We start from the raw sequence: 26,696 nt of genomic DNA, 5'->3' as shown, positions 1-26,696 counted from the left end.
TTGAAGTTTTAAGTGTTTTACGCTAAATCCAACATGGAAGCCACACCATATGACCTAAAAAAAATCCTTAATAAGAATTAATCTTGGACACTATGTTAAAAAAAAAAAAAAAAAAAAAAAACACAGCAGTACTATGTATCATTCATGAGAAGAAGATTTTTGAGTATTGTCCAACATTTTCAGTAAATCCAAAATGGCTGCCACACCATGTGATCCAAGGCCACCATACTGACCATGGCACAACGTCCCATGGTCCTCTACATTCGAGCCAAATTTCGTGAGTTTCGGTGCAACGGTTCAAAAGTTATAGGCATTTGTAGCTTTTTGGAGGTGAAAGGAAAAAAAAAATAAAATAAAAAGAAGAAGAAGAAGAAGAAGAAGAAGAAGAAGAAGAAGAAGAATCCTTACAACAACAATTCTGGCCCGGAAGCCTACTAATAATAAAAATCCTTATAACAACAATAGCCTAATTAGCTCAGGTGTAACCAATCACTTTCAAAATCACACATCAAGTTAAGTGGCCTCCACCTGTGTTAAATTGTACTGATTCACATGATTTCAGGATAAATTAAGCAGTTCCTGCAGGTTCCCCCTGCTGGGTAGTGCATTTCAAAGCAAAGACTCAACCATGAACACCAAGGCACTTTCAAAAGAAATCCAGGACAAAACTGGTTGACCGAGCAAGGACACTGATTCAGAGAGGCTACCAAGAGGCCAATGGCAACTTTGCAAGAGCTACAGGCTTTTATGGCCAAGACTGGTCAAAGTGGGCATGTGACAACAATATCCCAAGTACTCCAGAAATCTGCCCTGTATGGTATGGAAACCATTACTAAAGAAAGCCCACCTTGAATCCCGTTTGAAGTATGCAAAAAAACACAGGCAATTCTGTAGCCATGTGGAATTAAAATGGAACTTTCTGGCCTAAATGCAAAGCGTTATGTTTGGCGCAAATCCAACACAGTGCATCACCCAAAGAACACCATCCCTACTGTGAAGCATGGTGGTGGCAGCATCATGTTATAGGTATGTTTCTTACTGGCAGGGACTGGGGCACTTGTCAGGATAGAAGGAAAAATGAATGGAGCAAAATACAGAGAAGTCATTGAAGAAAACCTGCTGCCCTCTGCAAGAAAGCTGAAACTGGGACAGAAGTTCACCTTTCAGCGTAACAACAACCCAAAGCACAGAGCCAAAGCTACACTGGAGTGGCTAAGGAACAAAAAGGTAAATGTCCTTTAGTGGCCCAGTCAGAAGCCTGACCTAAATCCAATCGAAAATTTGTTGCATGACTTGAAGATTGCTGTCCATCAACGTTCCCCAAAGAAGTTGACAGAGCTTGAACAGTTTTGTAAAGAAAAATGGTCAAATATTGCCAAGTCTAGGTGTGCAAAGTTGGTAGAGACCTATCCCAGCAGACTCATAGCTGTAATTGCTGCCAAAGGTGCTTTCCCCTTACTAGTGTGGAGTATCGTGTAGAAAAAGAAAATCAAATCTTCATTTAAATGCATGAAACTCTGAGGCACTGACACACACAAATTATCTATCTATCTATCTATCTATCTATCTATCTATCTATCTATCTATCTATCTATCTATCTATCTATCTATCTATCTATCTATCTATCTATCTATATATCTATCTATCTATCTATCTATATATATATATATATATATATATATATATATATATATATATATATATATAAAAATATCGGTATAAAGCAGGACACAAATATTTGTTCAGGACAGTCTCCAGTCTGTGAAGTAAGGCTGTCTCGGTGAAGAACCCTGTGTGGTTTTAGGTACTGAGGTACTGTGTGAACTTTTTTTTTGTGTTTTGTGTTTGCTTACAAGTGTTTTGTTCTAATCAGTAAACAGCTTAGCCTTCTGATGATAGTTAGGGACTGGAATTTTAAAAGTTTAGTAAGTTCTGCATATGTGAGTTAGGTTTTTGTTTTCATTTATTTTACTTCTGTAAATATTAAAACTGCACTGAAGTGCTATTTAAACACTGCATCTTGTGTATGGGACTGTTTTAAAGGGGCTACAAACCTAAAAATAGGTTAGATATTTCTCACACACACACACACAGTCAAAAGTTTGAGTACACCTGCTTGAAACCAGGTTTTTCATGATTATCTATCTAAGCACTGGCTATCTAATTTATCTTACAGTTGATAAAAAGAAGAACCTTGAACAGTAAAGTCCATTCTAATGCTGTAAATCTACATTTAATATTTTAAAATGTGGAAACCACTTGTGTAAAGGGACTTCACTGTTTACACTATTGAAAAAGTCAACTTGATTTGGTATTTCTAGTCCTCTGTAATTTACTCTTGTATTAAGAGTTTACGTTGACGTTCAGGACTCAGTTACATGGAGGGTTCCATGTTCAACAAGACATATTTTGTTCAACATTTAGTAAAATGCTGTCCCTTTATATATTTAGAGCATTTCCCAAATGTACTCATTATTAATCACCAGGGATTCAAATAACAGTTATGCAGGTTCGCATTTGATCCAGAATTTAATCGTGAGTGGAAATGTAGACCACGAATTGGTGGAAAAAAGAATTAGAACATAAGAACATAAGAAAGCTTACTAACGTGGAGGCCATTCAGCCCATCTTGCTCGTTTGGTTGTTAGTAGCTTATTGATCCCAGAATCTCATCAAACAGCTTCTTGAAGGATCCCAGGGTGTCAGCTTCAACAACATTATTGGAGAGTTGGTTCCAGACTCTCACGATTCTCTTCGTAAAAAAGTGTCTCCTATTTTCTGTTCTGAATGCCCCTTTGTCTAATCTCCATTTGTGACCCCTGGTCCTTGTTTCTTTTTTCAGGTCGAAAAGGTCCCTTGGGTCGACATTGTCAGTACCTTTAAGAATTTTGAATGCTTGAATGAGGTCGCCGCATAGTCTTCTTTGTTCAAGACTGAACAGATTCAATTATTTTAGCCTGTCTGCATATGACATGTCTTTTAATAATTCTGGTCACTCTTCTTTGCATTCTTTCTAGAGCAGCAATATTCTTTTTGTAGAGAGGTGACCAGAACTGCACACAATATTCAAGATGAGGTCTTACTAGTGCATTGTACAGTTTTAACATTACTTCCCTTGATTTAAATTCAACACTTTTCACAATATATCCAAGCATCTTGTTGGCCTTTTTTATAGCTTCCCCACATTGTCTAGACATTTCTGAGTCAACAAAAACTCCTAGATCTTTTTCATAGATTCCTTCTTCAATTTCAGTATCTCCCATATGATATTTATAATGCACATTTTTACGTACCTTACACTTTTCTCTATTAAATGTCATTTGTGATGTGCCTGGCCAGTTCTGAATCTTGTCTAGATCATTTTGAATGACCTTTGCTGCTGGAACAGTGTTTGCTACTCCTCCTATTTTTGTGTCGTCTGCAAATTTAACAAGTTTGCTTACTATACCAGAATCTAAATCATTAATGTAGATTAGGAATAGCAGAGGACCTAATACTGATCCCTGTGGTACTCCACTGGTTACCTCACTCCATTCTGAGGTTTCTCCTCTAATCAGTACTTTCTGTTTTCTACATGTACATGTGTTTCCTTGAATCCCTACTGTATTCAGTTTGAGAATTAATCTTTTATGCAGGTCTTTGTCAAAAGCTTTCTGGAAATCTAAATAAACCATGTCATATGCTTTGCAATTATCCATCAATGTTGCATCCTCAAAAAAATTGAGCAGGTTAGTTAGACACAATCTCCCTTTCCTAAAACCATGTTGACTGTCTTCCCAGGATACTGTTACCATATAGGTAATTTTCCATTTTGGATCTTATTATAGTTTCCATAAGTTTGCATATAATAGAAGTCAGGCTTATTGGTCTGTAGTTACCTGGTTCAGTTTTGTTTCCCTTTTTGTGGATCGGTATTATGTTTGCAATTTTCCAGTCTGTCGGTCCAACCCGTGTCAAGAGACTGTTGCATGATCTTGGTTAATGTTTTGTAAATAACGTCTTTCATTTCTTTGAGTACTATTGGGAGGATCTCATCCAGCCCAGGGGATTTGTTTATTTTAAGAACTCCTAGTCCCTTTAACACTTCTGCCTCGGTTATGCTAAAGTTATTTAAAACTGGATAGGAACAGGTTGACATGTGGGGCATGTTGTCCGTATCATCATTTGTATCTCTTAGACATTTAATCTCCTCTTTGAAAGTAGTTGAGTACTTGGTGTGAGTCTGTTAAAGCAAATCATATTTTTTTGTAGGTTTTCTTTGTTTAATTGCTTGTTTTGTTTAATTTATATTGCTTGTTGCAAATAGTTTACTTTTGTTTTTGGAATTATTTGTTTGCTTATTATTATTATTTTCTCAAAATACTTGAGGCCTCAATAAATACTCGCTTTTTGTTTGAGCAAACAGAAGTTACGGTCTACTTGTTTGTGTGCTGCACCCTACATTAACCTCTCGACCCGATACATTACAATTGGTGGCAGTGTGGGATCCAGTTACCAGTAGGGGGCGCTATAATCAAGAAGTTGAACAAAATGGCACCTAAAACAAGGAGACGACCAGGCAGAGGTGACAGAGAGGGTTGTGATGGCGGGCGAGTCAGGAACGCCGAGAGGGGCAGTGCGACCTGAGGAAGAGACTGGAGTGATGGGACTTAGAGCCATGTTCAGCAGCTTCATGAGCAGTCAGCAGGCGAGAGATTAAAGGATGGAGCGAGAAGCGTCTAGGCAGGAACAACGCTGGAAGACGCTGCAACATCAGTTCACCCTGCTACAGAAGAAAGTGGACAGGAGCAGACGGGAGAGTCCAGCAGTGAGTAATGTACACACTGATGAGAAAGCCAGTCAGTGCCATGCACCTGAGGTTACAGAAAGTAAAGTGGTGAGCTGGAGAGGTCCTAAAATGCAAAAATAATGAGAATGAGGGCATTGAACATTATTTGACAACTTTCGAACGCATAGCAATGGCGTGTAAATGGCCAAAAGAAGATTGGGCAATGTATTTAGTGCCTTCGCTAACGAGCAAAGCAAGAACTGCATATGTTGCCATGGACATCAATGGCACGCTTGACGATGATAAAGTCAAGGAAGCTGTGCTTCATAAACTTGAAAATAACACCAAAACATACCGACAACGCTTCAGATCAAACAATGTTTTGGTGAGACCCCTAAAGAGTTGCATGCCTGACTGAAGGATCTGTATGAAAAATTGATTTGTCCACAAGACCGTATGAAAGAGGAGCTGGGAGAACTTTTGATTATGGAATAGTTGCTCAGAATGCTTAACTTTGAGGTCCATGTATGGGTCAAGGAGCATGAGCCCAGTTCAGGCATGGAGGCTGCACAGCTTGCGGAGGCCTTTATAGCTGCCAGAAGAGGGTCCAAAGGATATCGCTCAGTAGAGAATCTGGTATTCCAGTCGCGGGTAAGTCTGCAGGATTGGGTATTGGTGTGGGTCATGACAATAGCCCTGTGATTCACAGTGCTCCTGTAAAACCTGACAAAAGTAAATACATGTGCTATTATTGTGGACAGGAAGGGCACATTAAGGTAGGATGTCCGTTAAGAAAGTCTAAAACCACCAATGTGTGTTATGTTCCTAGGTCCCAGCAGTATAATGCTAGTAAAATCCAGCAGGGATCAGTAGTCACCACTGGGCTTAATGGGAGGAAGTGGTAGACTTTGATTGACACAGAGAGTAATCAGACCCTTGTCCAAGAGCAGTGTGTTGCAAGGGAGTTATGGAATTCTGATGGAAGTGTCCAAATAAAATGCATACATGGACATGTAAGTCATTATCCTACAGCAGATCTTTATTTAGAAATAGAGGACCAGTCATATTTGGTAACTGCGGGCATTGTAGCTGATTTACCATATCCGGTGGTCCTGGGACAAGATGTGCATGTATAGACTGATTTGCTAAAGCAATTCAAAACGTGTCATTTGGTAGTTACTAGAGCACATGCGAGCAAGACTAGTAAGAGTCCAAAGCTAATTTTCTGAAAGAGCTTCCATTCTCAGGAGATCCTAGAACCTGTAAAGCCTAGAAAATCAGGAAGTGAGAGGCGTAGGGACAAATTTAGGGGAACCCGTATTACTGAAGAGTTACCTATACCTACCTTAAAGGGGGAGGGTGAAATTCCCACTAATATTGTGGAATTACAGTGAGCAGATAAAACCTTAGAGCCTCTGTATAATAAGGCGAGTAGAAACTGGATAGAATCCGAGACCTACTTCCTGAGGCAAGTAATGAGGGTGAGCAGTTGGTTGTGCTTATTTGCCTGCGAGTGAAGGTGTTGGACATGGGGCATCCTATACCTTGGGCGAGTCATATGAGTCAAATTTAAACTTTGGCGAGGATAGCGTTTTTATTGGCCCAAAATGTACCAGGAAGTCATAAAGCATTGTAAAACTTGCCCCGAGTGTCAGCTCAATGCGACAGGGAAAAAGGGGAATAGAGCAACTTTGACACCCCTACCTATTATAGATATACTTTTCTATTGAATAGCAATAGATATTCTAGGCCCACTGGAAAGAAGTAGGTCTGGTAATCGGTTTATATTGGTGATATATGATTATGCTACCAGATATTGTGAAGCATTTCCCCTTAGACACATAAAGGCACAACAAGTTGCTAATGCGCTAGTACAAATGTTTGCTAGGATAGGGATTCCCAATGTGATAATTACAGACCAGGCACAAATTTTACGTTGAGGCTATTGTCACAGGTATATCAGCTTTTAGGAATTGAGGGTGTTTGGACCACACCATACCATCCTCAGAGGACGGGCTGGTGGAAAGATTTAACCAGACCCTGAAATCTATGTTGCGCAAGTTTGTCTCCGATATAGGCTCTAATTGGGATCAATGGCTGCCATATCTCTTGTTTTCTTACCGGGAGATAAGACAGCCTTCAAGAGGCTTCTCGCCTCTTCAGCTTTTGTACGGGAGGAAAGTCAGAGGGCCTTTGGATGTACCGAAGGAGGGCTGTGAGGGAGAGCAGAAGTCTCAAAAACAGCAAGATCTCTTACGTGCTCCAGATGAGGGATAAACTTAGCCAGATGTTCAGCATGGCTCACGACAACCTTGAGAAAGCTCAAGCGGTTCAGAAAAGCCGGTACGACCGGTCGTCCAGGAAAAGGACGTTTGCACCAGGGCAAGAGGTAATATTGTTGTTTCCCACCAAAGAGAGCAGTTTGCTGGCTAAGTGGCAAGGGCCTTCTAAGATCATCAGAAAGATGGGACCAGTTACCTATGAGTTAGATATGCCAGAACGACAAAAGAAGCAGCAGACCTTCCAAATCAACTTAATGAAAGAGTGGTTTCCATGAGGGGGACAGTGTAAATATCATCTGTTTGCAAGAGTTATTACCAAGGAAGTGGGAGGGCAAGGCCAGAAGGTGGAGATTGATCATATGTCCACAACCCAACAAGAGCAGGTACTGGCGGGTATCCCATCTTCAAAGAAGAGCCGGGATGTACAGATCTGACGCAACATCTTATTCCACTGAAAACGGAGGAGCCCATCAGGCAAGCTAAGTTAACGAATACCTGCTAGGTTGTTGCCTTTATTGAAGGAAGAGCTGGAGGTGACGAGGCATTTGGGAGTGGCTGAGCCTTTGCAAAGTGAGTGGTGCAGTCTGGTGGTCTTGATACCAAAGAAAGACGGCAGTCTAAGATTCTGCATAGACTTCTGGAAAGTGAATGCCATATCTCGCTTTGATCCGTATCTCATGCCCTGGATTGATGAGCTTATTGAGAGTCTGGGAAAGGCCAAGGTCATCAGCACGCTCGATCTATGTAAGGGATACTGGCAAGTTCCTTTAGAGCCTGCCTCAAGAGGGTTGACCGCTTTTTGCACAGCCTTTGGGTTTTATCAATTCACAGTGATGCCTTTTGGGTTGCATGGGGCAACAGCGACATTCCAGCATTTGATTTGACAGTGGATAAGCTGCTGCATATATTGATGATGTAGTGATCTACAGCGAGACCTGGGAAGATCATCTACTTCATTTGTCCGACATCTTGCAATGCATTCAACAAGCCGGATTAACGATTAATCCAAAGAAGTGTTCTTTGGAGCAAAAGGAGGTTAAATACCTTGACTATATCCTAGGAGATAGTGTTATTAAGCCTCAAGTAGGGAAAGTTGATGCTATCCTTAATAGTCCTGTTCCCAAACAAAGTGACAGGTGAGGTCATTTCTTGGTTTAGTAGGATGGTATCGCCGTTTTGTACCAGAGTTCTCTTCCCGGGCAGCTGTTCTCCCTGATCTGATGGAAAGTCAAGTCCGAATAAGGTCAATTGGACTACAGTATGTGAACAAGCTTTCAACAATCTTAAGCAGTCTTTGTGCCAGGAGCCAGTTCTACAAAGTCCCAACTTTGAAGAGTCTTTTACTGTCCAGACTGATGCTGCTGGGGATGGTCTGGGGCAAGTATTGCTGCAGGGAGAACCAGGTGATCTACGTCCCATAATTTATATTAGTAGGAAATTATTTCCTCAAGAAACCAGGTACTCAAATGTGGAAAAAGAGTGCCTGGCTATAAAATGGGCACTGGATACTCTCAGGTATTACCTGATCGGAAAGGAGACTGACCATTAGGCTCTCCAGTGGTTAAATCACATGAGATACTCAAATGGATGAATTACTAGATGGTACTTGTCCTTGCAGCTGTACCCCTTTGATGTCACTGTGGATTTCTTGTCCAGGATTTGAGGATGAAAATACATATGAAGGAGGAAATGTGATACCGTGTGTTCTATCAACACACGTATCACTCTTTACCGTCCCAGAGTAAAATCAACAATAGACTTTTAATATTTGTATTACATGTCAATATATAACATGCTGTTGCTAATTAATTACTATCAATTTAAAAATGCACATTTACTTAATGTACGTGCCTGAAATAGAGCAGGGTTGATGAAGACTGTGTGTGAGTGAGGTTTTAGTTTATGTTACATATGTATTGTACCAATTGTACTGTGGACCTTTGCTGAAACAGGGCCAGACAGATGTGAATGGCAGATACTCTGTTGTCTGACAGGTAGGCTCGCATCATAAGGAGATGCAGCCGGGGTCCCACGAAGAACATACTTTGCAATGGAATAAATTGGCTTTTGGCATCGTTGAGGGTGAGACCAAGCCTCGACAGATGCTGTGTCATAATCGCTGTGTGGGCCACTGCTCCTCCTGGGACTGGGAACAGATCAACTAGTCATCCAGATAATTCACCCCCTGCAGCCGCAAGGGAGATAGGATGGCATCCATGCACTTTGAAAATGTATGGGGGGCTAAGGAGAGGCCGAATAACAGCATGGAAAACTCGAAGACGCTTCCCTGAAAGGCGAAGTAGAGATATTTCCTGTGCGCTGGACGGATAGGAACATGAAAATACGCACCCTTCAGGTCCACTGTTGTAAGCCAGTCGTCCGGCCGGACAGAGTGAAAGATGCGATGATATGTGACCATCTGTGGTGATATGTGAACCTCTTCTCCCTCAAAAACCCGTTGAGGTGTCTCAAGTCTAGGATGAGGCAAAGGCCACCGACCTTTTTTGCAACCAAGAAGTATCTCGAGTAGAACCCCTCTCTTTGAGAGGTATGTTGTATAAAACCAATGGCTTGTTCTAGAAGTAGTGTTTCTACTTCTTGTCTGATCCAAGACCTGGAGAGAGTCATTCATGGATGTGACCATGATCCCCCAAAAGGGAGGAGGTCACGAGTGGAATTGCAGTGTGTAACTGGTGTGTACGGTAGCTAGCACCCAGTCGTCTGAGTTGCAATTACGCCAGTACAATAGCTGGTGTTGTGCAAACGGGTGGGTCTGAGGCCGCAAGCCTTCAGGGCCCTTGCTGGGGCTGCTGAGGCTGGGGAGGGGGCTGCCTGAGGTGGTTCCGTTGGAACCATCTCCCTGAGCGCTGGTGCGCTGGGGTCCCATGTCCGCCCTTTCCCTGTCCTTGCTGACGGCCCCTTGTATTAGCTGCCACGGAGGCCTGGAGGCAGGAAGGCCGGTATTTTTTAAAATTAAATTTAACATATTTTCCCGTCTTTTACGTCATTTTGAATGTATTTTTCCACCATTAAGAAAATAGTATACAAATATTTATCATATGCAATACAATGGGGTCTTTACTAGTTTTACAACTTTGTGGCGAACTTCGAGAATTGTTTTTTTCTTTGAGAAATGAATTGTCTGTTGCCAGTTTAAGTTTGCAAAAAAATAATGTGTTATTAATGGTAAATGTACCTCTCTAGACAATAGGAAAACACACATCAGATCACAATTGATTGCACATGTGTCATAATATGACCTTTTACCACTTTCTACAATTACACTAGTCAAGTTGTGGTATGCATACCACATTCTGATTATTTGTACCACTTTTTAACACTACACCGGCTAGACCAGACCACGGCTTCTATCAAAGTGAAAAACAATGTCCACAAACTTGAACTTAAAACGTATGTATAAACTTCAGGTACATTCAAACAGTATTCCAATTTCAAAAGAGAAGAAGGTAGTGACAGACAAGTTGAGAAAGGCCTGCAAATAGAATAGTATAGCTAGAAAAAAAAAAATCAAATAATTTTTTTGTATTTTTGTTTTTTATTATTTGTGCATTTTCCCTGAGGGATATCGGACAACGTTCATTAGGCAAACTGTTCCCCTACTAATACCACTAGCTCAATGAAAATTGATTTGAGTTCGTTTCAAGGACTCAGACTCGAAGTCAAGGATTCGTGACTCGGACTTGAATGATAGTGACTCGGACTCGACTACAAGCAGCATGCTGTTATAGTGAGCAACCTTATATACTAACATTTCTCCAGGTCCCAGGGGGTTCGATATAATGAAGTTAGACTGTGACACACATAGAACATATATATATATATATATATATATACACACACACACACACACACACACACACACACACACACACATATATATATATATATATATATATATATATATATATATATATATATATATATATATATATATATATATATATATATATATATATATTATCCAAATTTATCCTAGAAACGTCGGATTGGCTTTTTTACACAGACACTGAAGATCGACAGGGGTGACTCAGAATAAGTAAAGAGCTGTGAAGACTCCTGTCTAATTGAAAAAGTTGATTTCCTCTTGGAATAAGCTTGGTCGAAATGGAGTACTGAATTGAATTGAATTTAACTGAATTGAATTGAATTACCTATCATGCTGTCTAGTGAAAGATCAGGTATCCTCCTCTGGTGCAGTCTCAGAGGCACTCCACAGAAAGAGACTGGAGAGTACAGAGGAGAGACTCCTGAGCTGTTTCTCAAAGAAAAGAAGAGCACATGTTAAAAAAAATATGTAGTGGTGGCCCATATCATTTTGTGATGTTTAAAATATGTAGGCTATAGGAAGTATTCACTTCCCTTGGATGTTTTCACAGTTTGTTGTGTTACATCCTGAAATTTTGATGCATTTAAATGGGATTTATTTCCTTTGATTTACACAACCTACTCAACAGTTTCAATGTATGATAAAATCTGGGGGTGAAAAAACAAATCAATTAAAACTAAAATCCTGAAAAGTCTTCATTACATAAATATTCACCTCCTTCGCTATGACACTCCTAAGTATGTTCAAGTTCAACCAATTGCCTTCAGAATTCACACAATAAGTTAAATGGAGTCCATCTCTGTGCAATAAAAGTGGTTCACATGATTTCAGATTAAATACACCTGTCTCTGTAAGGTCCCACAGTTGGGTAGTGCAGTCAAAGAAAAGACCAAGGAGCTTTCAAAACAACTCCGGGATAAAGTTGGGGAAAGGCAAGGGAGGGGTATAAAGAGATTTCAAAGGCACTGAATATCCCTTGGAGCACAGTCAAGTCAATCATTAAGAAGTGGAAGATATACAGTACCACCCAGAATCTGCTTAGAGAAGGCCGTCCTCCCAAACTGAGCAGCCGGGTAAGAAGGGCATTGTTCAGAGAAGCCACCAAGGGACCAATGACAACTCTGAAAGACCTACAGCGTTCCATGGCTGAGATGGGAGAAACTGTCCATGTTTCAACAATAGCCGAGGTACTGGTCTATATGGAAGAGTGGCAAGAAGGAAGCCATTTCTGAAATAAGCCCATGTAAAATCCCACTTGGAATTTGTAAAAAGGCATGTGGAAGACTCCAAAAAGTTGTGGCAAAAAAGATTCTGTGGTCTGATTAAACAAAAATGGAACTATTTCGCCTAAATGCAAAGTTATTTCTGGCACAAACACAACACAGCACATCACCCAGGTAACACCATCCCTACTGTGAAGCATGGTGGTGGCAGTATCATGCTATGGGGATACTTTTCATCAGCATGGACTGGGAAGCTTGTCAGGATAGAGGGCAAAATGGATGGAGCTAAATACAGGCAAATCCTTGAGGAAAACCTGCTTCAATCTGCAAAAGAACCAAGACTGGGACAGAGATTCACCTTTTAGCAGGACAATGACCTCAAGCGCACAGCCAAAGCAACACTGGAGTGGCTTAAAAACAAGAAAGTGAATGTCCTAGAGTGGCCTAGTCAAAGCCCAGACTTGAATCCGATTGAGAATCTGTGGCAAGACTTGAAGATTGCTGTCCACCAACGATCCCCATCCATCTTGACAGAGCTTGAACAATTTTGCCAAGAAGAATGGGCGAATATTGCACAATCCAGATGTGCAAACCTGGTAGAGACTCACCCCAAAAAGACTCACAGTTGTAATTGCTGCCAAAGGTGGTTCTACCAAGTATTGGCTCAGGGGGGATGAATACTTATCTATCCAAGACATTTCAGATGATTTTTTTTTTTTTTTTTAATTTTCATGAATTGTTGTTTCACAATAAAAATTATCTTCAAAGTGTTGAGTAGGTTGTGTAAATCAAAGAAAATAAATAAATAAATAAATGAATGAATCAATCTTTCAGGTTGTAACACAACAAATGCTTAAAAAGTCCAAGAAGGGTGAATACTTCCTATAAGCACTGTAGGTGCCTTTTATATCTGTAATCAAATCAGCTGCTTGGGTTTGCTCAGAATGGAACACAATAAGTGTGTCTATAAATTGATGCTACTATAGCCAATACTGTTTATTATTACTAGTTTTGTAACATTTAGAAATAGAAACGTAAATTTGATAACAAATGTTCTGATTGTACATTGAAGATATGACTGTCAGAAAAAAAAGGTTATGAAAAAAATTTATAAATTAAATAAACTATGGACTTAACAAATGATCAATAATATTACAACAATGGATTACTGTTCCAACCCTATACAGAACAGTGGCAATGCAAGCTACATGAAGACCCACCATCTTAAAGCAGCATGTAAAAGTCATCAGCTAGGGGCTGCCTCTACCTGTACTGTATGTCGGACCGAGTAGCGTAAGCCTTCAGCTCCCACATCATCACCCTCCCGTCGCTGATGATGAGGGCAGCCGAGTTCTCACTAACAGGGGAGCACACCATTCTATAGGGACGCACGGTCTTCGTTACCCGCATTGCATCACACTGACAGCGGAGATCATAGGCCAGCTCTTGAACAGACTGGTCTGGATCTAGGGGCAAAGACAAAGAAACAAATAAGCACAGAGAAAACAAGAGCAGAGAAATAGATGCAATAGTCTGTGCATTTAAGTGTGACATACTCTTCCATATTCCCTCAGATATTGATGCTTGTCCTTAGCTTGTTAGTGTTATAAAAATGTCCATAGCTAGCTAGTTTAATAAACAGTTGATAAACAGACAGATAATCTCCATTATCAATTAAAAGCAATGTGCATATGCTGATGTTGCATGTACTAGACATTAACCACCCAGCTGCTTATCCCATGATTTCCACGTGGAACGCATGCAAGTGCAAATTTGTAACCCCTTTGAGAATAGCGTGCAGGCGCTTATATGTGCATCTGCACATAAAAGTTTAACATGTCTTTTTAACATGCTTCAATGAAAGAATAAGAAAACTGTATTGAAAGTGTGTGCAGTTTTGTTTTTTGTTGGCAGATGTCAGCAGACCCTAAGAAATGTGCTTGACAGACCAGGTCATCTGTATACAGACAGCTGAGAGTGAAAAATGGATGCCTGTGTATCTACAGAGAATAAAACAAGGAGATTTTTTTATTTACTTGTTGTTGTTACAGGTTGCAAGGCAGCCTTGTCAGGTTGAGTACTGGTCAAAATGGCCTATTTATTTATTGTACCTACACTTCACAGGTAATAATTAATATAGCAGCACTATACACTCGTGCCTGAACTGGGGAAGATAATATATATGACGTGATTGAAAGTTTGCTTCACAAGTTTTCTGATGTATATGTGCTAGATAAAGACGTTAGCATTGAGCTGTTTTGAAATCTATCACACTTTTTTTTTTCTAAAAAGTGATATGCCTGCACAAGTATTATAATGTTATTATAATGCTGCCATTCTGCCATTCTAAAAAAAACAACAACAAAAAAAACTAATGTTATTTATACTTAGATAATGCTGTCATTGGAAAAAGTGATATTATGTTGTGCTCTATATTATAATTAGGGGGTCTATCTAAATCGCGTTTTCGTGGACTACGCAGAAATCGTGAAATTAATGAGTCACCGAACAAGTACGGAGAGGAAAAAAAAAATGAAACCTTGTTTAAATTAATTACTGCACAACGGAAGTTACGTATCTTCCTTCTGTAGAAGCCCTTTTTTATTCCTTCGCTGTCCTGTGTGCATTGCACTTAAGCAACAAACAAACAAAAAACGTCCACAAATAAAATTTACAAAAAAATTATCCAAAAGCGGTTAAGGTTCTTGTTTATTATTCAAATGACAACAACATTTTAATCAGCCTATCAGTGTGTCTGTACTGCTTTTCAGTGACTTCTACTGTGCAGTAGGGGGTGGGACAAAGTTAGTGCTGCATTGTTTTGATTTAGGTTGCTAAAATTTAGTCATTGGAGGTAAAATAGTAGAAATGGACGATAAAGCAAAAAAAGCAAAGTATATTTTCGTAATTGATCGTGTCAAGATATTTCCCAAAGAAACTGTACATGCAGATGGAGGTAATTGTTTTACATATATTAATCTGTACTTTGGAGAAAATACGACTGATCTCCATTTAGCTTCAGAATCACAGCTTTCAGAAACCAAACTGGAAAGTCAGCGCAGACAAAAAGTATTCCTGTCGGCAACTTAAATCAGTACTACATGATCTAGCACAGCCACCTCGCTTCAACCTGTTGCTTACTTTTTCGCATTCCCCTTAAAGCCACGTTTTCTTTGTTTTGACTCGGTACTAAAATAAATTATACCGATGGGACAAATAACATGACAACGAACATTCTGCATATATTGACTTTGTTAAAGTATGCCAGATGCCCTTGGTTAATTTTTTTTTTTTAAAAAATTAGTTAAAAATTAGTTTTGGGCTGTTTCTAATCGATTTCCACGTGTTTAACTTGACAAAGCTTTGCCTTACACTTCATACTAATTCAGTGGATGCAGAACAAGTCAACTGCAGGGGGATGCTTGCATGCTTACCTGCATGCTTACCTTTAACAAATGACAGAACTCTGTTTTAGTAAGGAAGCAAGTACCACTATTTTTTAGGCTTTATAGTGTTCTGAAATACTGTCTACTTAGGTCTATTTAATGTTTAAACAGGTCCGTGAAATGTCAGCGAAATCCTAATTTTATTCCGCAACCTACCTGTGAAAAATTTGTAAATTTAAAGCGATTTAAGTAGACCCCTAATTATAATGCTACAATTGTAAACACATTGTTATTTTGTTATTTAAGTTATATTGAAATACTGTATTTCCATTTATCATAATTAATAAAGGTGTGCATTTAAAAAAATAGCAAAAATTGTCTTAAACTGTCCAAATTGCTTATTTCAGGGTTAACAATGAAACATCTGCAAAAAAAAAAAAAAAAAAAAAAAAAGAGCATTTTTAACATGGAAATTGCCAAAACAAATGGGCAGCTGGGTGGTTAACATTGCATAGTCTCTGCAAAGGTTACCTTCCCTAATGTGATCAACAAAGTAATTGTAGCTAACATCATCATCATCATAATAATAATAATAATTATAATATCCATACATCTTAGCCATTTTGTACTTCCATACGCTAAATAGTTCTCAGATGTGCAATTCTGAAAGAACCACATGTTATAGCACACAAAGGAAGCTCTCAGTTGTCACAGGTAGTCTTGGCGTGTCCCTTTTGCGCTATAAATCATTAGAACCCTTTGCTTGGTAGGTCTCAGTTGCTAGGGTGAGCAGTTCTTTCATGGAACCAGATTCAGTTACAATAAGTCTACCCACTGATGATGTGCCTCCTAAAATTACCCTCTGTGAACAACATGAAATGTATCAAGGAAACACTAATAGACCCAGGACCATTGTTCATGGTACATAGCTGACTTTGAGCAGAACAGTTGAAAGCAATCCTTTTTTAATGTGTGGATGTGATAAATGCAGAAGTGGATCACCAGGATGACCAGGTCCAAACCTTACCCAGCCTGTAGTCACTTTGTCAGACACTATCAAATTCTGTTTAAATGTAATATTCCTGAAGGGATGTCATTTTCACACTCGAATGTGGACCCATGGGATGTAAAGAGAACTGAATGTGTGGGTTGTGACAGTGGTCATCCAGTAACATAGGCTCATTTGGGTAAACTAGAATGTGAGGAGGGTGTTCCTGCCAAACGTGTACAAGTGGCATGCAGGTATCAAGTGAAAACCCTGGTTGCCCACACCTGTGATGAAAAGCATTGGATGAAAAGGCCTGTCGTGGTGTTTGCAGAAGATGAAACTCTTTGAATTAAGTGCCAAACCTTGTTAGCACATTCCAATTGGATAAGAAAAGGTAGCCAGCTTTCTGGAGAGAACTGCTGTGCTGAGCAAAAAAAGGAGTAACATAATCCAAAGCAAATACACATTCAGTGTGTATAGATAGATAGATAGATAGATAGATAGATAGATAGATAGATAGATAGATAGATAGATAAGCAATTTCGATTTTTAATCGAAAAGCAAGTATTCTAAAGTTATGGAAACAGAACACTTGAATCAATCATTTAAGTCTTAAAACTGCTGCTGTATTTCTTGAGTTAAACAAATGTGTAGTTTAAATGAATTATCAGTCATGTATCTTAGCAGGAATACATGTAAGTCTTGGTCTAAAATGAGCCCTTGAGTTACAAGTAAATATTCTAGAAAGACTGAAATAATACAACTATTAGAATTACACATTTGAAAAAGCAGGACAATAAAATAAAATAGTATAAACTGTAACTTTAACAGTGAACTGATTGAAGGAAAATAACTAAGTTTGCAAAAAAAAAAACAGAAAAGGGGTGAATCTGAGCTATACACAGAGGCCCTGCACTACAGACCTAACACAGACATAAAAAAACAAGATAGCTGCTTCCACATCCAGCGCTCAAAAAATATCACAGACATTTGCAGAGCTTTTTGAGATGTTACAGTAATAAAATAATGACTTGGATCGCATTATTGAGGAGTTTGGTGATAAATGGAGTGATCAGGATAGGAGGTATGTGAAAAATACAGCAAACATGGGGTGGGGCTTGGCTGGAGATGAAGTACTGATGTCATTTTGCCATGCAATGCGTTTTCAACCTGTTTTACTCTTAAACAGAGTATGTAAAATAAACAGCGTGTGTGAAAATAAATTTGACCTGACATGCCTGACAAGCGCTGAATAAATGGACTGCAAAGGGTTACCCACGAGGCTCTCGAGCACAGATATGCATATATATATATATATATATATATATATATATATATATATATATATATATATATATATATATATATATATACACATACAGCTCTGGAAAAAATTAAGAGACCACTGCAAAATTATCAGTTTCTCTGGTTTTACTATTTATAGGTATGTGTTTGGGTAAAATGAACATTTTTGTTTTATTCTATAAACTACTGACATTTCTCCCAAATTCCAAATTAAAAATATTGTCATTTAGAGCATTTATTTGCAGAAAATGACAACTGGTCAAAATAACAAAAAAAAGATGCAGTGTTATCAGACCTCGAAGAAAACTTGCTTCCTTCTGCTCTGACAATGTTCCTCAACTCTGAGGATGGGTTTTTCCAGCAGGACAATGTTCCATGCCACACAGCCAGGTCAATCAAGGTGTGGATGGAGGACCACCAGATCAAGACCCTGTCATGGCCAGCCCAATCTACAGACCTGAACCCCACTGAAAACCTTTGGAATGTGATCAAGAGGAAGATGGATGGTCACAAGCCATCAAACAAAGCCGAGCTGCTTGAATTTTTGTGCCAGGAGTGGCATAAAGTCACCCAACATCAATGTGAAAGACTGGTGGAGAGCATGCCAAGACGCATGAAAGCTGTGCTTGAAAATCAGGGTTATTCCACCAAATATTGATTTCTGAACTCTTCCTAAGTTAAAACATTAGTATTGTGTTGTTTAAAAATGAATATGAACTTATGTTCTTTGCATTATTCGAGGTCTGACAACACTGCATCTTTTTTATTATTTTGACCGGTTGTCATTTTCTGCAAATAAATGCTCTAAATGACAATATTTTTATTTGGAATTTGGGAGAAATGTTGTCAGTAGTTTATAGAATAAAACAAAAATGTTCATTTTACCCAAACACATACCTATAAATAGTAAAACCAGAGAAACTGATAATTTTGCAGTGGTCTCTTAATTTTTTCCAGAGCTGTGTAATATATATATATATATATATATATATATAATATATATATATATATATAATATATATATATATATATAGATATGCACAGTTTTGACACAGTGTTTATACCTTATCTGGGATATCTGTTTGCACTTGCACTCGCTGGGTCACTTCACCTCAGCAGTGTCTTCTGTGTAAAAGCATGTTACTGGCTGTAAGCATGTCAAATCAACAGGGAGAGCAGCTGACTGGTTATTGACAGGAAAGTAGCCAGTGAAGAGATGGGGACAATTTCATTCACCACGTGAAATGACCTAGGAAGTGCAAGACAATTTAAAAACTAGGGATGCACCAAATCCAAGTTTTTGAGATTCGGCCAAATACCAAATCCATCTCAAAAGATTCGGCCGAATACCAAACCAAATACTGAATCTACAAAAACTGAAGGAAACTGTTGAAAGAAAAAAAGACTGGCAGCTAGTACTAACAAGGGATGCACACAATCTATAGGTTTTGAGCCTTTTAGTTAATAGTATTTTTATTACCAAATGGAAATATATCCCTGAATAAGATTGCAGTTTGAAACTTACACAAATTTACCGTTAGCCAACTCCCCTCACAATAGAAATGTCAAAATACATAACTATTGGCTTTACCGTTACAAGAAAGGCGCTCACCATCATTCATATCCAGTGGTGTACTCGAGCTAGAATGCTCCGGAACACCGTTCCGGTATTTTTTTTCTATAGGCAGAATTAACTAAGAACATTTACAATTTTTTTTAACTTTTTATCATGAAAATGCTTATATAGAGCCAGACCGCTCTAATTTCAGTGGCTGGTCATCAATGAAGCGATCTATTTTCTGTCTTTCCATTGAATAAGCACTAGGAACTAATAAATCAGTGTCAGATTCCCTACATACCAGTTTTGATGGTATGTTCAGAATCCGAGTCTCTGAATAGCGTGTGTTTTAAATGTTTGTAGTCAAATTTCCCGCACAATTGTCCGATTCAGTCGTCCTTGTGATGCTTCTATTACAAACTACAGTACTACTTTAAGAAGGATGACACTTTTTTTCTGTAAGAATGCTGACGACGACAGTTATGATTGTGGCCATAAACATGGGTTTAAAGCTGTTTTGTACATTCGTCAGAGACCCGGGGATTTGAGTGAACGACTGCCCTTGCATTTAAGATTTATTATATATTAGAAAAAAAAAAAATAAGTCCTACACATTTATTTAAAATAAAAAACACTGGTAAGTACTGTTACTTACAACACCGGAACAGCTGTTAGTTTATTTATTTTTTTAAGCTAATATTCAGATATGTAGTGTACAATTAAATTGTTCAAAACTGTCTGCAAATAGTCTTCTAAAAGTACATTTTGAAAAAGAATGTACTGATACAGTTCTTAAATTGGTGATGAATCTGATAAAAAATAACTGAGCGTTTGTGTGTGTAATTGTATTGGATGTGTGTAATTGTATTGGATGCAGAGCTCCAGAAAAAAAGATGGGGAAGACGTGACATACTAAAGCGTGGTGATTGAAGTTCTGCGCTGGAGATGTCAAAATAGAAAAAAAAGGATGATAAAAACTGCCAAAAAAATAACCAAACCACCAAAGACAACATTAACCCACCAGATGCTTTCAAAACAGGCCAAACTTGGCTGGAAAAACGGCACCCAGCACTGGGACGAGCATTACCTATTAAAATAAATGTTCCCTCAAGTTCAATGTACAAATAAAATGTTAATTCCAATCATTTGTGTTAGAAAAATTTATAATTTTAATTGGCGTTCTGGTACTTTAAGATTTAGGACTACACCACTGGCCATAACCCACTATTTTCTTTAATGACATTTCAACCTGTGTCACCTGATCTGACTGACTGAGAGCTATGAGGAAAAAATGACCATGATGAGTGATCTGAATGATTAGTGCGTGCGCCACCAGTAATTTAGGGAGTTGAGAGCTGCGACAGAGTTCATGAAATGTGTTCTTGTTATTAAATACTATACAACAGTTACATTCAATACCGGATTCCTGTCTTTTATTTAAAGAAGAACTGCACACATTGGAGGGATGTATTAAAATGAATGTGCGTCTGGGCGGATATAGGATTCGGATTTGGTTCACAGAATCCCAAGTATTCGGCCAAATCTGAACCCTGCTCAAAAAGTAGGTATCCTGGATTTGGTGCATCCCTAGTCTAAAAGCAAGACTTGTGAACAGAGATGTTTCGCAGATTTGTATTTTCAATGCATGACATGTTGCATTATTTTAATGAAATAAAATAAGCGCCTAATCAAAAGTGTTTTTACAACCATTTCCAAGATTTCAAAGAATTTATTCATGTTCACGATTTTCACTATTTCCATGACCTCAGTGACAAAATCATAGTTAGCTATAATTACTTTAAGGAAGAAGAAAGTGATGCACTGAACACAGAAATGCAAGAAACTAACATGTGTACAAGAGGTTCTCTGATGATGAACATGGCAGCCAGGCGCACTGTCCTGTACAGCTCAGCCACTCGACCAGGCACGCTGTCCTGTACAGTTCAGCCACTCAAACAAGCACCTCTTAATCTCACCTGGTTCTTTGACAGCACTGCAGTTGGATCTCCGGACCCTCAGAGTTATGCAACCATTTTCATGCAGACAAAAGAGAGTATCCCTTTGTCGACATGGAATAACCTAAAAACAAAAGAAGAAAACTGAGACTGCTGTTGCTTTAAATAGTATTTAAAGTGCCACTTCTCTTACAATGGTGTAGAGAATTGTTTTGTGATGTGAGTGCACTTCAGTCTTGACCTCAACATGTTATAACTCAGTCCCTGACCATTTTTATATGACCTTTGAAAACAGGAAAGTTCCAATTCTTACTTTGATAAAATTGTCGCCGACTCCTTCATGTGCTAATGGAAAGCAACCACAGTAAAAAAAAATAAAAAATAACAATAATAATAATAATAAAGACAGATTTTTTAATCGATGTAAAAAAATAAATAAAACAAGGACAGGCTCAAACACATCATTTAGTTTTTTCGCTTTTCATTCTCAGTAGTGCATGTTGCAATTGCTCAATTATTATTTTTTTGTTTGTCTGTTTGTTTGTTTTACCTTTTGACATTTTCTGTGTAAAGGTCCTTTGACCTGAGTTCAGGAGGTAATTATAGTCACCTGTCACAGAAATATACATATGAATTCCAAGCTAGATCACACGTGTCTATAGAAAAAGATATCCAGCACCATCTAGTGCACATCTGTGTTTTGCCAGAAATGCAAGAAACTTAGGGGGGAGGGAGTCAATTAAACTAATTTCCTTGCAAGGAAATACTGAAACTTCCCAGTACTAACTTCCCCAAAGTGAACCAAACCAACCTCCCCTGGATAAACTGATATGGATTCAATCCGCAATACTAAAAAATGAGTACAGTACATTTTGTCACTCAAAACTGGTTCACTTTCATTATAAAGAACACAAAATAATAATAATTTAGGAATGTACATGGCAAGGCAGCTATTAGATATGACTGATGCACAATTGCAACATTTGAGTATTTGCAAAAAGAAACGCTTAATGACTGCAAACAAGGGTAGTATAACAAATAAACAAACACAAAAACATTGAAAACGTCACTTGAACCTGCTTACTTTTTAAAGATGTTGATACAGTTGATTCAGAAGTCACTGGACAAGAGGACACGTTTGAACAGCTAGGACCTGGGTGTTTATGCATTATTAAATGTGTGTAATGATCTACACAATAGAACAGAGCACAATTGGTGGTCTACACTGTCTGTATTTTGCTTTGCTAAGTACCTGAATGAAGGGTATCCCAGTCCTCTCAATAGCCACCACGCCCACTGTTTGGCTCACTTCCAGGTCCAGTATGAGGATCTCTCTGGGGTACAGCAGCAACATGTGGTTCCGTTTGGAAGGCAGGTATGACAGCTGGAGGCAGTCGTTTAGTGTCACAGATTCAGCACTAGAAAAAAAACAAAAAAAACAGATATGGAGAGAGTGATAGACAGATAATGGATAGTGATAGAAATGGTGAGAGTTACAGGTAGATAGATTTTTGGTTTGTTACGATAAACAGTGATGACTTTATAAACGTACGTGCGCTCAGAAACTTGTATCAAATAAGTTCTGCTTTTATTTCTGCTACATACTCATTTTAGCCAGATGGCTTCTTACACTGAACATACACTGGAAACCCTTTACTATATATAATCTGAAAAGAAGTCAAGTGAAGCAAATACTGGCATGCATTTCACAGCAGTCTAGGCTACAAAATATGACTATGTTGTTAATAGGCAAGTTTTTTTTTTTTTTTTGGTATGCGTTTCATTAGATTCAGCGCAGAAACTTTTAGTCATTTGTAAACAACCCAGCTGTGCCTCTGCAGCATAAAGGCTGCTTATACTGTCGAGAAACCAGTCAGTCCAGCTCACCCACACGAGAGGCTTTTAATAGAAATGCATCATTAGCTTCCACCTGTGACAGCTAAAATACCAGTCTGATATTAGCGTTTCCCTTAGCACAATATCTAACAATGTCAAGTATTTCAAGTCATAAGACATAGCGAAAGACTGGAAATGAAACAGGCTGGACAACAAACACATTTTTGATTATGGGAGAAGAGATGAAAAATGTAGTGGTGTTGGACCAGAATTATTGATTAGCCAGCAAATGATTGACAACAGGGACGCAATGATGATCGGACCAGAATCGGCGCAGATTAATAATAAAACACCACAATCTGTAATCAGCATTCTCTCTGTCATTTTCACCGGTTATGACTATTGATACAAACAGTTTTAATTACAATGCAGTAGAATAAAATGCTTGTAAGAGTGCTGAGTGGAGACGCTTTAAAACAACAGATTCCAAAGAACATAAAATTCAAAATCTCTACGCCACGTCTGTGATGTTATACTTTAACGTGGGGATCAGGCCCATAGCTTTTGCCTCCTATCCATGCTCTATTCAAATTTACATTTTTAACTGCCTTTTTTACAAAAATGGACATTATGATCTTGGGAAGACATTATTTGGTTTCCTGCTTTGTATTTTAAATTGAAGCTACTTGCTTTTAATGATATAACGTTTCCAAGAAAGCCAACAGTTTCTTCTACCTACACTAGATTGACAAAACAACATGAGTCAGTTCAAGCCTAAGATATCTTTATTGACACAGGCTACCAGAGGTTTCAGCCATGGGCGTCATGTGCATTTTAACATAAACCTCTAACATTGCTTAGCAAAGAAGCAACCGGATGATCTGAAACAACACAGAAGCGCTGCAAGTTAAACTCCAGGAAATCAAATATATCCGCTCCCAAGACAGAATGCCTCATAGGATCCTACAGGAAAAAACAAAAACTAGAGCAATAACAATAATGACAAAATTCTGACTCCAACCTGTAAATAACAGAAGCTTCATTACCTTTAAACATGCATTGATCTTAATGGAGTGGGGGAAAGAAATCACTGAGCAGACTACAGCGCTGTCACAGATTGATACTGAACCAACACTTAAATTTTTTGGCAACTGCAAAGACAATTTACAGCCCAGTTTACTGGATATTAGCTTGGCCATGCACCAGATGCATTTCTCTTACTATTTTATAGTGCTTGCTTATGGGTTCTGGGTTTTACTGCTGTAATATTCAGTTATTAATTTGAAGTAACCAGATGTCTATTTTTAAATAGAAATACACGTTTGCCAGGAGTTTTCTTTCAAAGGTGCATATTTGAGAAACTTGCAAAATGCATAAGATCTATGGAATTAGTTTGTTAGCTACAATTACTTTAACTTAACTGAATGGGGTATTTTCAGCTTATTAACCCTTTGCGGTCTTATGCCAGATCAGGTCCGACATTAAAATTTTTCCTTTCTGGTCCATCAAAAAGGTGTCCATCACAGGTCCTTAGTTGTTTTTTCTCCAGAAAAAGAAAAGTAGTAAATAGAAGTAGAAAATCCCCTCTTCTATAAACTGGCACTTTGGTTGACCTAGCTCTGGTTACATATACCAGTGGCAAGCAACTACAACTGAAGAGCACTGCCTAAATTCAAGAGAAGGCCTCTTAACAAAGAGTACAAAACAGGTTTTGAGTAGTTGCAATCACAACCTTCAGAAAAACATCAGAAATGGGTATGGAAGCTGTTTACTCTTTAACCTGACAGATTCCTTCAACAGTATTTCACAGAGCTTTGAGGAATGTTTCTTGAATAGGGCAATGCACAGGTAAATAAAGAGTAATAACAGTGACTTGCCTTGGTTTTTCATTAGTGATCAGCACTTTGACCTTGTTGAGAGCCTTCTTCGCCCCGGTGGTGGGGGTGGGTTTGCTGTGGACTGGGCTGGAGAAGGGGCTGGAGATGTACACTTTCTTCCCAGTGCTGCCCGGGGCTTTGGAGTGGGAGAAGTCAGAGATGAACACTATTCCCTCGCTGGTCAACACTGTGTCAAGGCAAAAGAGACTGATTACAACAATTCTGATACTTGTGCTGAATGTCATGTTTAACCACAATTGAACAAGCAGTCCACTAGATAAATGTAGATGTGACATTAGTGATAAGATGGGGCTCCTCCACTATTCACATCACCTATAACATCAGAAAACACCCATTCAGAAAAATGTTATCTAGATAAACATCTCAAAATAATTTTTCATCCAGAAATTCAGAACACTTGTAAAATGTGAAGCAGAACTAAAAGTCACTGATGCAATGACAAAAGAATTTCCCAGAATGTCAGATGACTGATGAAGGCATATGCTGAAACATTTGTATATAACAGGCATCATTTCACTTATAGAGCACCTTTCAGGAATTGACATCCATAGTACTTCACAAAAGAAGAACTGCATTTTGATCTTCAAGTCTACAATCTTGAAAGCAGGGTGTGAACACAAACATAGGGCTATAACAATTCGTTGCCAATATGAGAACATACTGTATCTAATCAATACTTTTTTATTTATTTATTTTTTAATAAGAAACATATATATTAACACCTTTAGCGTGCACAACGTAGTTGTTTAGTTCTAGTTTTGTAAACAGATATTTTACCTGTTTCAAAAAATTGGAGTTTAATTAAAGATTGGAGTAAACGCTTTGAAAATACAGCCCATTTTCTATAAAAATAAAAGCAACACATTAGTGGGAACTTTTGTGTTATTTTGTTCCACAATCAAAATGTTTTCTCCACTAGCGTAAAAAACGTAGTAAGTGACAAGTCAACGCACGTGCTAAATTTGAAGGGTCAAAAGGATCAAAGGAGAAGGACAGGATGTTTTCAGCATAGCTCTTCTTCCAGAGTTTGGTCCCTGTGTCTGCGTTCCAGAGGACAATGTAGTTTGGGGGGTGCACTGCCAGCAGCAGGTCCCGGGACGCATCCTGGTTCCACATCCACTCCATATCTATCTCAAGAAATAAAGAGGCAAACTGACCAGAGATCTCTTAGGAGAACGAGAAGAAAACATACCGTAACCAACACCTTGTACCACCACTACCAGAGCAGAGTCTGCATCAGAACAATCAGTCAGGAAAAGTAGATCATAGCAGGAACGTGCATGTGCTGGATGCTACATTTTCAGTTTTATTTTAAACGAGAAAGCATATATTTTGGGAATATTATCATTTATTTGGAAATCTTACAACAAAACAACAGTATTTTTATTGTGTTTTATATTTCTTGCAGTCTTCACACTAGGCTAAATCCTTGTACACAGTAAATCATGGTTTTGTTATTTTGTACTTTTAAAAAAGTGTTATTAAGATAGTGGCAACATTAAATGTAATCCTAGAGTGGAGGATAAATACATTCCCTGTTTAGAGCTGGTTCACAGAAATCAATTGCTGTTGGAAAGCTATCTGAAACAAGATTTCAAATTATAGTTTATGACCTGTTATATAGAGAAAAAGGGGAATTCCATGGTTCA

At 38.4% G+C, this 26,696-nt stretch overlaps 1 protein-coding gene across 2 annotated transcripts in view; it reads right to left on the bottom strand.

The window, feature by feature from the left end:
* Positions 1 to 26,696, bottom strand: part of wdr11 (WD repeat domain 11) — a 100,719-nt gene that overhangs the window by 63,917 nt on the left and 10,106 nt on the right. The window contains exons 4-9 of one of the 2 annotated variants that reach the window (XM_041268748.1): positions 26,001 to 26,174; positions 25,027 to 25,213; positions 22,566 to 22,731; positions 21,335 to 21,437; positions 13,389 to 13,587; positions 11,224 to 11,330 (exon numbers count right to left, since the gene is read on the bottom strand). In XM_041268748.1, coding sequence (XP_041124682.1) covers positions 11,224 to 11,330; positions 13,389 to 13,587; positions 21,335 to 21,437; positions 22,566 to 22,731; positions 25,027 to 25,213; positions 26,001 to 26,174 — 936 coding nt within the window. The remainder of the gene's footprint in view (positions 1 to 11,223; positions 11,331 to 13,388; positions 13,588 to 21,334; positions 21,438 to 22,565; positions 22,732 to 25,026; positions 25,214 to 26,000; positions 26,175 to 26,696) is intronic. The other variant, XM_041268750.1, reaches the window with a different exon arrangement.

This window comes from Polyodon spathula, chromosome 13 (genome assembly GCF_017654505.1).
Source record: "Polyodon spathula isolate WHYD16114869_AA chromosome 13, ASM1765450v1, whole genome shotgun sequence".
NCBI classification, from domain to species: Eukaryota; Metazoa; Chordata; class Actinopteri; order Acipenseriformes; family Polyodontidae; genus Polyodon; species Polyodon spathula.
Note: the sequence above shows the minus strand (reverse complement) of the source record. Positions and strands in the feature narration are given on the sequence as shown.